This window comes from Ranitomeya imitator, chromosome 7 (assembly GCF_032444005.1).
Source record: "Ranitomeya imitator isolate aRanImi1 chromosome 7, aRanImi1.pri, whole genome shotgun sequence".
Classification (NCBI taxonomy): domain Eukaryota; kingdom Metazoa; phylum Chordata; class Amphibia; order Anura; family Dendrobatidae; genus Ranitomeya; species Ranitomeya imitator.
The window spans coordinates 202,097,846-202,113,367 of record NC_091288.1 but is presented as its reverse complement, the minus strand read 5'-3'; the positions used below and the strand labels follow the sequence as shown (position 1 = coordinate 202,113,367).

Below are 15,522 nucleotides of genomic sequence, written 5' to 3'. Positions count from 1 at the left end.
CCCATCTCTAAGCCTTTTTGCAGAAATTCTAATATTTTGACCACTTGGACCCCGTCTTGTAATTTCACCCCAGACGTGGATAAAAACTTTTTCCAGATCTTACCGTAGATCTTAGTTGTTACTAATTTTCTACTTTTTAACAGTGTAGACACTAAATTATCTGAAAAGCCCCTTGCCCTTAGTAGTGACCTTTCAAGTTCCACGCTGTCAAGTGGAGGTTTGCTGACTGAGGGTGGAACACCGGTCCCTGGTATAAGAGATCCGGAAGATCCGGGAGAACCCAGGGATCGGAGACCGATAGAATTCTCAGCCATGAAAACCAGGCCCTTTTGGGCCAGAAGGGGGCTATTAGGATGATTCTCGCCCTGTCCTGCCTGATTTTCCGCAGAACAGCCGGAATAAGAATGTGAGGAAATGCGTATGTTAGACCCTGAGTCCAAGGAATCGTAAATGCATCCAGAGCCCGAGGGCCCCCTTTGGCGTTCAGAGAACAAAAATCCCTTACTTTCCTGTTTTCTGCACTGGCAAAGAGATCTATTACAGGAACCCCCCAGATTTTGGTAATGCGATCGAAGATGCTTTGGTTTAGTGCCCATTCCCCCTGTTTTAACCGGGTACGGCTTAAGAAGTCTGCTTTTTGGTTCTCTACCCCCTTTATATGCAGCGCAGAGAGGGATAGGAAGTTGTCTTCTGCTAAGATGAAGATCTGGAAGGTAGCCTTCATTAGGGCTTGGGATCTGGTTCCCCCCTGATGGTTCAGGTAGGCTACCACTACCTGATTGTCCGAAAAAACCCGGACATGATGCCCCTGTAGGTTGGGAAGAAAATATGATAGAGCGTGACTCACTGCCCAAAGTTCTTTTTGATTCGAAGATACCTCGTATTCTTGATCTGTCCAGACCCCCTGAGTGATACTGTCGTCCAGGTGAGCTCCCCACCCCGTGGGACTGGCATCCGTGGTAACTATCCGAGATGTGTCTATCACCCATGGAACCCCCTTTGATAGGTTTTTGGGATCTAACCACCAGGCTAGGGAACGAATAGTGTTTGAATTTAGAGACATTTTTCCTTCTAGGTGTCCCCCCAGTGTAACCTGATTCCTCAGAATATCCCACTGGAGATCCCTCGTGTGAATTTGTGCCCACTGTATTGCCGGGAGACAAGCAGAAAGGGACCCCAGCAGTGACATCGCCCCTCTCAGGGTCATATGAGGGTTTGAACGAGCTCTGGACACAAGATTTAATATTTTCTGTTTTTTCTGGTCTGGAAGACGACATTCCTGTGTAATCGAGTCCAAAGTGAGGCCCAAAAACTCTTGAACCCTGGTCGGTTCTAGTTTTGACTTTTGGAGATTTAGGAGCCAACCTAACTCTGTTAGGATTTTTATCACTCTGTCGCATTGTTGGCGACAATGTTGGGCTGAGTTGCTGACAATCAGGAAGTCGTCCAGATACGGTATTATTATAATGTCTTTTTCTCTTATGTGAGCCATCATTTCCGCTACCAATTTGGTAAATATACGAGGCGCTACCGAGATGCCAAATGGAAGGGCCTTGTACTGGTATTGTTTTATTTCTCCTCCCATAACTACCGCTAGTCTGAGGTATTTCTGGGCATTTTTGTGGATGGGGACACGATAGTACGCGTCGCTGAGATCCAACACTATCATGAAGCAATTCGGAAACAGGTTTTTTATTGTTGATTTTATTGATTCCATTTTGAAGGATTGATTTTTTACATAACTGTTTAGTTTCCGTAAATTGATTATTGTGCGGAAAGAGCCATCCGGTTTTGGGACCAAAAATAGTGGGGAAAAGAACCCTTTGCCTCTCTCCAGTAGGGGAACTTCTTGGATCACATCTTTCATTATGAGCTTTGAAATTTCTTGTTCCAAGGCCTGTTGTTGCTGAGGTGAGGGTTTTAGTGGGGTGACCACATAGTTTTGGGGAGGAAGGGAGGTAAAGTTTATTTGAAGCCCCATCTTTATCAGATCTAAAATCCAAGTATTGGTTGAAATTTTTTCCCAGGCCGGAAGGTATTGAGACAATCTCCCTCCCACCCTGGGGGAGGTGTCACTTAGGGGGTTTTTTATCTCTTGGGGAATTACCAAAGAGGAAGCCCCTATCCTTCCTTCTCCCATCATCCCATCTGTTCTGTTCCCTTGGGGGACGTCTCCGAAAAAACTTCCTACTCCGAAAGGGCCGTCTAACAAATGGTGCGGCTAGGTTAGGGAACCCCTTCTTATCCCCTGCTTTTTGTAAGATGTCATCTAGGGTTTCCCCAAATAAGAATTTCCCCTCACATGGAATTGAACAGAGTTTTTGTTTGGTCTGTAGGTCGCCCGGCCAGCTTTTTAACCACAGCGTCCTACGAGCTGCATTGGACAAGGCTGCCGATTTTGAAGCAAGTTTGATTGAATCGGCTGATGAATCTGCCAAAAAGGCTGCCGCCCCTCTAATCATGGGAATTGATTCAATCATTTTATGTCTAGATATGCCGTCTTTTAGTTGCTTTTCCAAGTTATCTATCCAAATCATTAAAGATCTGGAAGTACATGCGGCTGCTATTGCAGGCCTTAGACACCCCCCTGCCGATTCCCATGCCCCTTTAAGGAAAGTATCAGCTCTTTTATCGAGGGGATCCTTCAGAGTTCCCATGTCCTCAAAGGGCAATGCAAATTTTTTTGACGCTTTGGCTACTGCTACGTCGAGTTTTGGAGCCTTGTCCCATGACGTAGAAGCCTCTTCCTCGAAGGGATATTTTCTTTTAAGGGAGGGCACGGATGAATTTTTCCTTTCCGGTTTCTCCCACTCTTTCTTAATTAATGCTTGAATATTCTCATTAAGTGGAAAGACTCTGCGCCTTTTTTGCCCTAGGCCCCCAAACATAATGTCCTGTACTGTTTTGTCAGGACGTGGATCTACAACCCCCATGGTTGATCTTACGGCCTTTACAAGGGCATCTACTTCGTCTAATGGGAAGCAGTGGCGGCCTCCGCTCTCAGAATCCGAGGAGGAGGAGGAACCCTGTCTGTCTGAAGCGTCCCCCTCAGAACTAGAAGAATCGGAGTGAGAATAGGGCACAGGTGTTTTTTCCTTGACCCCTTCCCCTTTAAGAGATTTAAATGCTGTTTCCACCTCTGATCTTATTACAGATCGCAATTCAGAGGCGAAACTAGGGGTTTCTTCACACAGGACTTGTCCTATACAGGAGCCACATAATTTCTTATCCCAGTTTTGCAACAGGGGTTCACTGCATAAGAGGCAGACTCTATTCTTAGTTTTCTCCGTTTTCTTTCTTGCCTAAAAACAAACGGAAAGGGGGACCCCAATTATTTGGTGAACTTTCACGAAGATCACTCACCCATCTTGCGCAGCCACAGGTACCGGTTCTGGAGGAGGTATAGGATCCTGTATCAGATCCGAAGTCTGTGGTGTCGGCTGGTTAAGCATATTGGCTTTACTCCGCGGCGTGGAATGGCTACTGGAGCGAGTGCTGCAGAGGACCTTTTCTTTTGGTCATCTGGCTTGCGCTGGTGGTGACGCTGACGTTGCTGCTGCTGCTGCGGTGGCTGCTGCTGCTGTAAGGCCTGCACCTGCTGGAGCTGCTGGTCGCTGTCCTCCATTATTAGGACCGCATGCAGCAAAGAGTGATTCCACAGCGGTGCTTAAATACTATACGCCGATTCACCCCCTCCTCCAGGGCTGCGTCCCAGGAAAGCGCTGATCCCCCTTGGATTACTGAGCATGCGCGCTCTGTCCGGGACCCGGAAGTAGTGTTCTCTATATCCGGTGCGGCGGCCATCTTGGTGCTCCTTCACACACCAGGCCACCGCTCCGAACCAGGAAGTGCCTCTGCCCGAGGCACACCGGGTCCCCGAAGCCCCTACCCCAATCCGGGGAGGCGGCCGCGCTTCCCTCCGCGCACTCTGCAGCCCCATCGGACCCAGCAGTGGCGGCGTCGGACACCGCGCCAGCCGTGACAGGGGCCTCCCCGCCGTCATAGGTCGACTGGTCGGCTCCGGATCTCAGGTACCATCCTAGAGGGTTCCCTGTCAGGACAGGAAACAAAACTGACGCAGGAGAGAGGTACCGCCCTTTTTATCCTGTAGGTTTCCTGTCCTGAAGGGCGGATTCCCTCTCTCTCTGGTAGTGCTGTCATGGGCGACTGAGAAAAAGAAAGGTCAATGTAACTTTTTTTGGACGTCGCATCCGCCATTTCCTACTGCGCATGCGTGGTCGGACCTCCGCCCCCTCCTCCCCAGGACCTAGAATGGGCGGCGGATGCGTTGAAAAACTGCATCCGCTGCCAACATTGTGCCGAATTTGCACAACGTCGATCGGTACATCACGCTGACGCTTTGCGACGGCCACATACCGATGCAAGTGTGAAAGTAGCCTTAGGCTACTTTGACATTTCCGTCTTTCCTCTGCCGTCGCAATACGTCAATTTTGGAAAATGCAGTATCCTGCAAAAAAATGTGCAGCTGCAAATTTCTTACTTTTCCATCGTGTGATAAACTGTAAAATTTTAAATTATGGAATTTTGGAGTACAGGCAAACTTCTGATCTCATACTTTTTTTGTGAGATGTGTGACGATCCCAAAAACACGGAAATTTTGGCATTTTGATTTTTTTCTTCTTCACGACGTTTGCAGTCTGTGTTTAAGAATAACACATTTTCATAGATCAGTTTTTTGTTGCTGCGGCAATATAAAATATGTATGTTTATTTCTTTAACCCATTATCTACCAATGTCCTTTTTTGGGGACGCCTAATCTTTAGCCTCTAGCAACTAAGATTTAATAATTTTTATAATTAGGTCCAATATTTTGTGTTGGGTTTGTGAAATGAATTTTTTCAAAATAGGAAATCATGTCTGTCATTTTTAATTGAATATTGGGACGCCCTTTTCTGAAAAATCTGTACTTGTAAAAATTTTAATTTGGCAAGTAATAGGTTAAAGGAAACAGAAAAAGCCATTTACCTCCATATATAGGGGTAATGAGCAGTTAGTTCGCATTTCAATCCTGTGTAGCCGGCTTACTGGAGCAGGGGCTACAGGGAGGAAATTAAGTGTTATCCTCCCTGCAGCCGCCTGCTTCTAGTCCTCATGAAGTGGTTACAGTCACTGATCACTACGCAGTGAGCGAGAGGTAATCACTCACTGGCACTTTGATTAATAAATACCCTGAGCTTTGCAGATCAGTTCCTGCATATGTTGAGTTTATTAATGAACAATCCCATTAAATATGGGCACTTACCCCCTGGAACTGGTCCTGGAGCACGCTGGGAATATCGAAGCAGAAATAGGAACCGAACGTGAGCAGACAATTAAAGAACAGCACCACGAACCGGTAATAGGCTGCAAGGAAAAATATTGTGAAAAAAAAAATCATGAAAAATCCACAATGATGTAAATTACAAGCCATATAATCTTAAAGAAACTGGAAACCTAAATTTGGGCTGGACTTTGTTAGCGATCCAGCTTAATATAAAATAATGTTCTCTGTTATCAGCCATTTCATGCTGGAGGAAAGCCTGACGATTCTAAACAGGGAGGCAATGGATAAATTCTAAAACGGAGACTTTTGGTCTCTGAAAGAAGCAAGAAATGGAAAAATAAGTCGTAAAATTCCTTTAATCTGGAAACTGATAATCAACAGAAGACGGGTGCGGTATCAAGGTTTATTTTAAGTTTCCATTCTGGAGGTGATTCTTCTCCCTTTCCAAGGAAGTTTCAAAAACTTTTTAATACATATCCAACAATCCAGAATATATATGTTACCTGCGGCGCCTATCTGGTCCCATTATAGAATTTTTCCTTGCATAGTGGCAAAGGGATCAAGCTAAGCAATTACATTGGACAATTGCTTAACATGCAATTCCCTTTGAGCCAAAAGATCGCCACACTTGTACCTTACTCAGTACATGGGTATCTGCCAATTTAATCTGCAGCACAATCAAGTGCCCCAAGGGCAAGTCTACTTGTGGCAGGATTTTACTGCAGTAGATCTCGCCGCAAGTACGGAGGTAGGGAAATCCGTCACATGAGCACTTAGCCTGTGGGTTCACTTTAGAGAGGGAAGCACTCGTTGTCCTAATTCTATCTGCAGTGAAATCCAGAATAAGGGTGACATCGAAATTGCAGAACTGCGCAGTCAGGGAACACAATGTGGTCTGTGACCCGGTGACGTGACCCGCAGATGCTGAGATAGCAGAGCAGACAGGACGGCCATCTGCCGGGGATCACGCTGGATTCCTGCATTACTCACTTACCTCCATTGTGGAGGAGAAACTGCAGCGTCAGAAATCAGATCTCACTTAGGCTGGTTTCACATTGGCGTTTTTTGGGGTGCGTTTTTGCGGTAAAAAACGCAAAAAAACGCATGGTGAAAAAACGCATGTAAACGCGTGTAAACGCTGCGTTTTTTTGACGCATGCGTTTTTGCATGTGGTAAAAAAAACGCGGCGTTTTGACGCGTTTACATGCGTTTTTACATGCGTTTGCGTTTTTTAAATGCATGGAAATGTGTGACAGCTGCCAATCATCAAAAAAAAGTAAAAAACCCACTATAAACAGAAACAGTTAGGGTTAGGGATCATAACCCTAACCCTAACCCTAAAGGGATCCTACCCCTAACCCTACCCCTAACCCTAAGGGATCCTAACCCTAACCCTACCCCTAACCCTAAGGGATCCTAACCCTACCCCTAACCCTAACCCTAAGGGATCCTAACCCTAACCCTACCCCTAACCCTAACCCTAAGGGATCCTAACCCTACCCCTAACCCTAACCCTACCCCTAACCATAAAGGGATTAGGGGTAGGGTTAGGGGTAGGTTTAGGGGTAGGGTTAGGGGTAGGGTTAGGTTCCCTTTATCACCTTTATGTTGGGGGGTGGCATATCAGTGTGTTTTCTGGTTTTTTAATAAAAAAACGCATGCGTTTTTTACCGCAAAAAACGCATGCACCAAAAAACGCATGCGTCCCCATTGACTCCAATGTATTTTTTGACCCCAAAAAAACGCATGAAAACGCATGCGTTTTTTTTTGGTCCAAAAAACGCTTCTAAAAATACTACAAGTAGCATTTCAGAAAATGAACGCATGCAGTAAAAAAACGCATGCGTCAAAAAACGCGACCAAACGCGTACACAAAAAAACGCATGCGTTTTCAATGTTAAAGATAGGGAAAAAAAACGCATGCGTTTTTTTGAAAAAAAAACGCAGCAGACAAAAACGCAAGTGTGAAACCACCCTTATTGCTGATCTCAGAAGTATAAGGCTTCGTGTGTGTGTGTGTGTGTGTGTGTGTGTGAGGGGGGGGGGGTCATGGAGCAAACAAACAAAAACCATTCATTGATCAGACGGCAACTCTGAAGATACGGATTCAATAGTAAGTCATAGATCCCTCTCTGCACCCCGCGCTACGTACTGCTCAGCCGTCTATTGGGGATCTGTGGGGCCCAGCAGCGGCATAACTGGAATCTTGAGGGCCCCAATGCAAAAGCTCCATCGGGGTCCCTAATTATTGCAAGTCTTTAGTAATGGTCTTTTCATGTAGGGACCCTAGGGTTCAGGGTGCGAATGCCAAGATCAATAATGAATGACACTTAGCGCTTAAAGGGACACTGTCACCTGAATTTGGAGGGAACAATCTTCAGCCATGGAGGCGGGGTTTTTGGGTGTTTGATTCAGCCTTTCCTTACCCGCTGGCTGCAATATTGGATTGAAGTTCATTCTCTGTCCTCCGTAGTACATGGCTGCACAAGGTGCAATCTTGCACAGCGCAGGCGTGTACTATGGAAGACAGAGAATGAACTTCAATCCAATATTGCAGCCAGCATGTAAGCGAGCGGGTAAGGAAAGGGTGAATCAAACACCCGAAAACCCCGCCTCCATGGCTGAAGATTGTTCCCTCCAAATTCAGGTGACAGTGTCCCTTTAAGCTACGTTTACATTTGCGGTGCGTCGGGCGCAACCACGGCGACGCATGCGCCCCTATATTTAACATGGGGGGCGCATGGACATGCGTTTTGTTGCATTTTGTGACGCATGCATTTTTTGGGCGCAAGAGTCAGGGCGCAGAGGACACAGCTTGTTGCATTTTTTTGCGCTATAAAAATGAACGCATGCGTCGCCGACGCAGCACACAACAACGCAAATGTGAGCGTAGCCTAAGAGGTGAGGACGAGACACCAAAACTGACAAGGGGCCACGAACCGCAGCGCCGGCGCAGACAACGTGCAGCACATATGGCAGCGCCGCGGATCAGGAGCATCATGTCCGCTGCGATAGCTCCAGAGGTCTCCCAGACTGCAATCTTAGGGAGAATAATCACTGATGACATAGTCTGCCATGAGACCCCGAATAACAGGGACCCCCGGGGACCTTTATACCAGACTGTGCAGGACAGCAACCTCCTCGGGTCACGTGATCGCCTGCAGCTGTTCTGGTCACATGACCACTGCTAGTAGTCACGTGACACGCTGGGGTGTGTGGGTATACAATACATCACCGCCGGATAACGGCAGCACTCACCCTTCTCTGCCGGCACCGCCATGTCTCCAGCCGGGAGTCCTGTACACACACAAAGAAAAAGCAATTATCGCATGAGAGGAACTATAGAGGAATACGGGGGCAGAGAGGACGAGAGTGCGCCCCCCACACAGAGACACGAAGCCCCGGGAGCTCACACAGCGCCGCTCCTCACCGTCCGCTGAGCCCCGCACACACTGACTGCAGCCAGATACAGACTACTCCGGGCGGTCCGGCCTTTAGCCACGCCCGCTCACACTTGATAGACAGGATCATAACCACGCCTACTCTAAGCTGCGCAAACAAGTTCACTGCGCATGCTAAACACGTAGCGGCCGCACGGGGGCGCGCGAGAGAGAACGCTGGCATAATGCGCATGTGTGTACAGGTGTGAGTAGCAGCGCCACAAGTGTAGCTCTGCGACATTTCACACTGCAAGTTTTGAAAGTTAAATGACAAACTGCACTAGCCCTGACCTGTGCTCCTCCTCTATAGCGAGACCTTAAGGGTTTTTGTTTTCAGACACTATAGGTGTATCAGTGGAGATATAGGAGACCTGTAAGGTTGAGGATTGAGCTGGGTCAGAAGAAATTGGACAGATTCACAGTCCCAACTATTGAGACAGAAGATCGGTGATCGTTTGATCGTATAGGTAATGCATCAGTGGTCACAGTGGCAATACGCCCCTTTAAAAGGAATCTGTCAGCAGGTTTTTGCCATTTAATCTGAGAGCAGCATGATGTAGGGACAGAGACCTTGATTCTTGGGATGTGTTACTTACTAGGCTGTGTGTTGTAGTTTCAATATAATCTGTGTTATCAGCAGGAAATTATTCCTACAGGACTAGATGTCTTGTGCCTTCTAGTCCAGTTGCGCCCCCATCCCTGATTGGCAGCTTACTGACAATGCACAGTGTATACAGAAAGTAGCCAATCAGTGGTGTGGGCGGGGTTACACACAGCTCATCATTCAGAGCACTGCTAGAGCTGCAGCAGAGAATACTGTGATTTTTTAAAACTGCAGCAAGGAGCCCAGCAAGTGACACACCGCAGGGATCACGCTCCGAAGCTCTTCCAAAAGGCATGGATTCAATAAAACGTGACAAAAAAACTAATATTCCAGGTCCAGTTTACAGGAAGAAATAATTATCAATTGTAATAGATGTGTGATAAGGATTTGTTAGGCCGGCGTCACACTAGGCGTAAGTAAATACGGTCCGTTTTTTACGGCCGTAATACGCAGTAATTGTCCCAAAACACTTCCGTATTCAATGCGAGGATGCGATTTTTACGCACAAATTTATCCGTGTGTCATCCATATGGCTTCCGTACGGCGTTTTTTTCTCGCAGGCTTGCAAAATGTACATATCATGGATCCATCGGCTCAAATATTCTTAAAAACATATATACAGTCATTATATATATATATATATATATATATATATATATATATATATATATATATTTAATTCAGCGCTAGATAGCAGAAAAGCCGGTAATTCAATTGCCGGCTTTTCCTATCTCCTTCTGAAACCTGACATGATATGAGCCATGGTTTACAAACAGTAAACCATCTCATATCCCTTCTTTTATTACATATTCCTCTTTAGTAATGTAAGATGTGTCTTTGTGTCAAATTTGGGGTCTCTAGCTATTAAATTAAAGGGTTGAATCCCTGAAAAGATTGGCGTGGGCTCCCACGCAATTTTCTCCGCCAGAGCGGTAAAAAAGGCACATCTGGAAGATGCGCCTATTTTGGCACTTGGCCACTCTCTTCCCATTCCCGCGTAGCGGAGGGATATGGGGTAATGAAGGGTTAATGTCACCTTGCTATTGTAAGGTGACATTAAGTCAGGTTAATAATGGAGAGGCATCAATTATGACACCTATCCATTATTAATCCAATAGTACGAAATGGTTAATAAAACACACACACATTATTAAAAAGTATTTTAATGAAATAAAGACACATGGTGTTTTAATATTTTATTATACTCTTAATCCACCTGAAGACCCTTGTCACCTGAAACAAAGTTAAAAAAAACGAACAACAATATTCCATACCTTCCGTCGTTACAGTCTTGTCCCACGCTGTCAATCCATCTGAAGGGGTTAAATCATTTTACACCCAGGAGCTCTGCTAATGCAGCTGTGCTCCTGACTGTAAAATTTGGTGAATGAATGGAATGCAGGGGAATGTACTGTAGTTACCTCGAGTCCTCTGCTGGATGAACTCATATGAACTCGAGCCTGGGAACTTTCAGAATATTTTCCCACACTCGAGTTCATATGAGTTAATCATGGATTTACAGCGTGGGATAAGACTGTAACGACGGAAGGTATGGAATATTGTTGTTTGTTTTTTTTTTTCGCATGGGAAGAATGCAGCATTCTACAGTAACAGCAAAATCAATGAGATTTCCTAAATCACATACATACTGTGCTTTTTTTATTTCAGTTTTTTTTTTTTTAAAAACAAAGCATGTCAATTTGGACTTAGCACTAAAAACCGTATAAAAAATGCACCAAAAAAAATGCATAACTTTCACAGTGGTTTTATGGCGCTAGCCTGTGTTTTTCATGCCGAAAAAAACATACCCAAGTGCTACATTGAGATGAATGTATTTTTATTCAGTGTGCACACTATGCTGTACAATAAAGCCAAGTTCACACGTTCAGTATTTGGTCAGTATTTTACATATGTATTTGTAAGCTAAAATCAGCAGAGGAACAATCAGAGGACAAGTATAAGGCCGGGATCACACATGCGAGAAACACATCCGTGTCTCGCATGTGAAATCCAAGCTCTGGCGCCGGCACTTGGGAGCGGAGCGTGCGGCTCCATGTGTTGCTATGTGGCCGCACGCTCCACTCTGGAGTGCCGGCGCCAGAGGAGGGATTTCACATGCGATACATGGACGTGTTTCTCGCATGTGTGATCCCGGCCTAAAATATAGGAACACGTCACCACTTCTGCATTTTTCACCCACTCCTGGTTTTGGCTTATAGATACTGATGTAAAATACTGACCAAATACTGAACGTGTGAATGTGGCTTAAAAGTGTATGTGAACACTGATTTTTTTTTTTTAAGTGGTCAAAAACCATGAGTATTTCAAGCAGAAACCACTTACTCATTCGAGTTTTTTGAGGAGATTTTATTTTCCTGAAGTGCGTTTGAAGTTTTTCTTCCAGCAGCCTTTTCCTTGATCTGTGCCCATTTTGGAGATGTCTCCTTTAGTATCTGCTTCAAAGGAGTGATACCCCCTTCCTTTTGTTTTATTTTTTGCATTAGGCATTTTTCAAAACCTCATCAGTAAAAAAAAAAAAAAGCGCATAAAACTCCCTAGGTGGATTTCCCATATGAATGAATTGTAAGAGTTTTTGAAAAAGATTTTGTTGAGGATCCGCTTAAAATAAAAACTCTGTGTGCACATACTCGAAAGGCTGCAAAGAACGTTTCAGGAAAAAAAGTTTCTAAAACTCTTTAAAAACTGACTAAAGAAAAAAAAAGTCAAAAAAAAAAAAAAGCGTTTACGGAAGCAGTTTCTACTTGAAACACTGTGAGCGCGACCTAAATCTTTATATGTCCCTGGATAAGGATGGGGCTAGGTATGATTACCTTGTATTTGGAATTGCCCTTTAATTTTAATTTATTAAAATTCATAAAGTTCGCTTTGAGGGAATATGGCGGATTAGATGACGCCCTTTTGCTTTTGCCCCTATAACTGATGATTAACATCCATGACAGGCCTGTGTATTATTACATGGGCCTTGTGATGACATTTCCCGCTCACATACTATAGCATCATCTGATGAGCAGGCTGCCCTCTCCTGCCTCCTCCAGCATTGTGGTCCAGCAGGCAGGCATTGCAGGAGATGGTTGGGAGCAGGCAGTGAATCAGCTGTATTCTTTACCCATAATGCAGACAGCCTGACGTCAGATTGTCAGCCCAGGGAGGGGGTAAGCGCTGCCTGCCTCCTACTCCCACACTTACAGCAGAGCTGGGAGGTGCCTCTGTCTGCCAGCACCATCATCACCACCTCTATAATGAGATGGAGGGGTTCCTCTGACATCCAAGCAGGGGAGCATCATCATCATTAAGGATCACCCCACAACCAATGCAGGTGTGTTCAATCCATATTAGCGGGGAATAGCGGCTGTCATCCAGGGTATCCTTCCAGGGCGGGGGAGGGAAGAAGGAAGGAATCAGGTGCAGAGAGTAGCAGGCGAAATTCCTTTTTCTTGGCCGAGCACTGGCCATCTTTAGGATGGAGGAGATACCCCTGTAGAGGATCCTCTTATTGCATGGACTGCTAGAAATTACTGCTTTATCGGAAACATCCCATAGTATATATCATGTAATATATGACATTCTTCCCGCTGTGTGCAGATTATATCTACAAAGGCAGATCTGTCATCTTGCTTGGTCAGCAAGGCCATAATAATGATACTAATAGGACGTTAGGAGGTTAGAAGAGCGGCCTTGGTCATTCTTGTTTTTGCAGATGGAGGCTGGTGCTGCATTGCATTGGCACAGATAGGAACCCACAGAGTAGTGACAGAAGGCCCGAACCCTGGGTGCAAAAGCAATTTGTGTAAATAATGCACTTGCATCCGTGTCTTTAGTTTTGATGTAGGGATCAAGCTGCTAATAAGTTTCCAGCTACGATCCACCAGATCCTCCTATGTATACCGGATTAATCTATAAGGGGATTTCATTACCAATCCAAATTGTAACTTAATTCCAAGTTGTCTTATTAGTCAAAGTCAATGCATCTGATTCCCTGCAGGAAAGGGTAGTCACATTCCTTAAAAAAGGGGCGTCCATTGACCCATTATTGAAACTTGGCACACCCGATTTATTTTACTACTGGCCTTCAAGTAAAGGACCGTTCTTCAAGATGATGGAGATACAGATTGACGATGGGGTGGTGTACCAGGACGACTACTGTTCGGGGTCGGTTATGTCAGAACGGGTGTCAGGACTGGCAAACAGTATCTACAGAGAGTTTGAACGCCTGATCCAATGCTACGACGAGGAGGTGGTAAAGGAACTGATGCCGCTGGTGGTCAACGTTCTGGAGAACCTTGATGCCGTCTTGACTGAGAACCAAGAACATGAGGTGGAGTTGGAGCTCCTGAAGGAGGATAATGAACAGCTTCTGACGCAGTATGAGCGGGAGAAGGCCCTCCGGAAGCAGGCAGAGGAGGTGGGTGACAGGGTCTTTCATTATCTTTGTATGTTTTTATTTTTTGCTTTGGTCACTGGTTCTGAGAGCTAGCACTCTGTTATGCTGTGGGGCGTAACAAGCTCTTGAGATATAATATCTTGCATCCAGTGTATGAAGATCACGTCGACCACATCTCTCCGGAGGTGTGCTGTGTACTGAAATCTCAGGTAAGTTCAAGTACATTTTTAAGACCCTTCTATTCTTCTTAATACGTAATTCTCAGGAAAGCCATTGTCATCAGTGAACATTTGCAAGATCTGTGGGGTTTTGAGATCAAACCGTCCATAGACATAGCAATTTCTCTGCTATTGGATGAGCGTTACAATGTAGGAATAATCTACAATAACCTGTGATGATAGGAACCATTTTCTAGAGTTGTTATAGTTGTAAAAGTTGATTTTTCTGCCTACAGCCTGTAGAGATGAACATGTTGATTTGCGCTGTCCTGGTCAGGTGTACAGTTCAATCCTACGTGGTAGCCATTTTTCACTTCCCTGACATCCTGGGCCTCTCTGGCACATGCTAGGCCCTGTGACATCGCATGAGGCCTAGTCACCCATGACATGAGTCACGCAGCAAAGTCACAGGGTCTAGGAAACAAGGCCAGGATGCCGGACGCCATAGTAGTAGTTTCCATGCTTATTGTCTCTCATAGAGGAGTAGTATAGTTGGGGTACATGTTTTAAGATTTCCTCTAAATCCCTACTGTGCTAATAGAGGATTGCCCTCAGTTTGATTCTCAGGTTTTTATCAAAACTATCTTGCAGTAACACTGTCTTCTGTCCTTCTTCTCCATAACAACCAATCAGAATTCAGCTTACATTTTTTTCAGAGCAGTTAAGAACTAAAAGCTGAGCTCTGATTGGTTGTTATGGGCAGCAATAACAATCTTGCTTGCTGAGGCCTGCTAGGCCTCATTTTTTCAAAGTAAGTTGAAGTAATTTGTGATCTGAAAAGACCACTGTTTTCTGATATCTGGTTGCTATGGCTGCACAGGTCCTTCTCCTTTCCATTATTTTCTATTAGTGAGGCGTATTGTTTCCTTATCACCAGTACAGTGAGGTCGGAATCACGCTTGGAATGAGGTCAAAGGAGTCCTGTGTTACCGCTTGTCTAGTCAGCCAGTTTGTGAAGGGGACTATTCACAGTTCAATATTAGATATAATCATCGATTTTTTTCCTGAGGATCAGTAAATAGGGGATGCCTGTTTAAAATGAGTAATTAAAGGGGTGTCCAATAGAGAAAAAAGTTTTCTGCTCATAAACAGTGCCACCCCTGTCCATGGGCATGTCATTGAAGGTCAGCCCTATTCACCTCAATGAAGCTAAGCTGCAATACCAGACACTATGCAGCTGAGGCCTGTTTTTGGAAGAAAGCGGACATGTTTTTCTGATTGTAGCCCACGTCAATGTGATTTATTAGGGAAAATGGATGTCACAGGGAGCGTCCGTCATCAGGACCCCCAGTATAACCCCTTACTTTTACTGAGCATGATGTGATATTGCTATTCCGCAGGTGCAATTGCAAAGTTGTACCCTCGACAGGTATTGATATGACCACCCCTTTAAGGATAAGACAACTGTAAAAAAACCTGTATTGCCAATTCACCTGCAACCACTCACCAGATTACAGACTGTTTTACAATAGTCTGTAGCCTGCACCCAATGTGGCAGCCATAGTACATAGTATATCACATAATCTATGGATAATTAGATATGTTATCTCTGGTTTACTGCTCCAAACTTGTGC

The 15,522-nt window shown here is 45.1% G+C and overlaps 2 protein-coding genes across 28 annotated transcripts in view; one reads left to right on the top strand and one right to left on the bottom strand.

Moving 5' to 3' along the window:
- LOC138645243 (lysosomal dipeptide transporter MFSD1-like) overlaps nucleotides 1-8,796 on the bottom strand; it is a 34,483-nt gene extending 25,687 nt beyond the window's left edge. The window contains exons 1-3 of one of the 5 annotated variants that reach the window (XM_069734394.1): nucleotides 8,715-8,796; nucleotides 8,543-8,581; nucleotides 5,264-5,364 (exon numbers count right to left, since the gene is read on the bottom strand). In XM_069734394.1, coding sequence (XP_069590495.1) covers nucleotides 5,264-5,364; nucleotides 8,543-8,564 — 123 coding nt within the window. In that variant the 5' untranslated portion in view covers nucleotides 8,565-8,581; nucleotides 8,715-8,796. The other 4 variants (XM_069734396.1, XM_069734398.1, XM_069734397.1 and 1 more) reach the window with 4 other exon arrangements.
- Nucleotides 8,797-12,487: 3,691 nt separating this feature from the next.
- MAPK8IP3 (mitogen-activated protein kinase 8 interacting protein 3) overlaps nucleotides 12,488-15,522 on the top strand; it is a 55,680-nt gene continuing 52,645 nt past the window's right edge. For 20 of the 23 annotated variants that reach the window (XM_069734386.1, XM_069734384.1, XM_069734385.1 and 17 more), the window contains exon 1: nucleotides 12,539-13,751. In XM_069734386.1, coding sequence (XP_069590487.1) covers nucleotides 13,443-13,751 — 309 coding nt within the window. In that variant the 5' untranslated portion in view covers nucleotides 12,539-13,442. Of the gene's footprint in view, nucleotides 13,752-15,522 lie in introns of all 23 variants that reach the window. The other 3 variants (XM_069734387.1, XM_069734391.1, XM_069734390.1) reach the window with 3 other exon arrangements.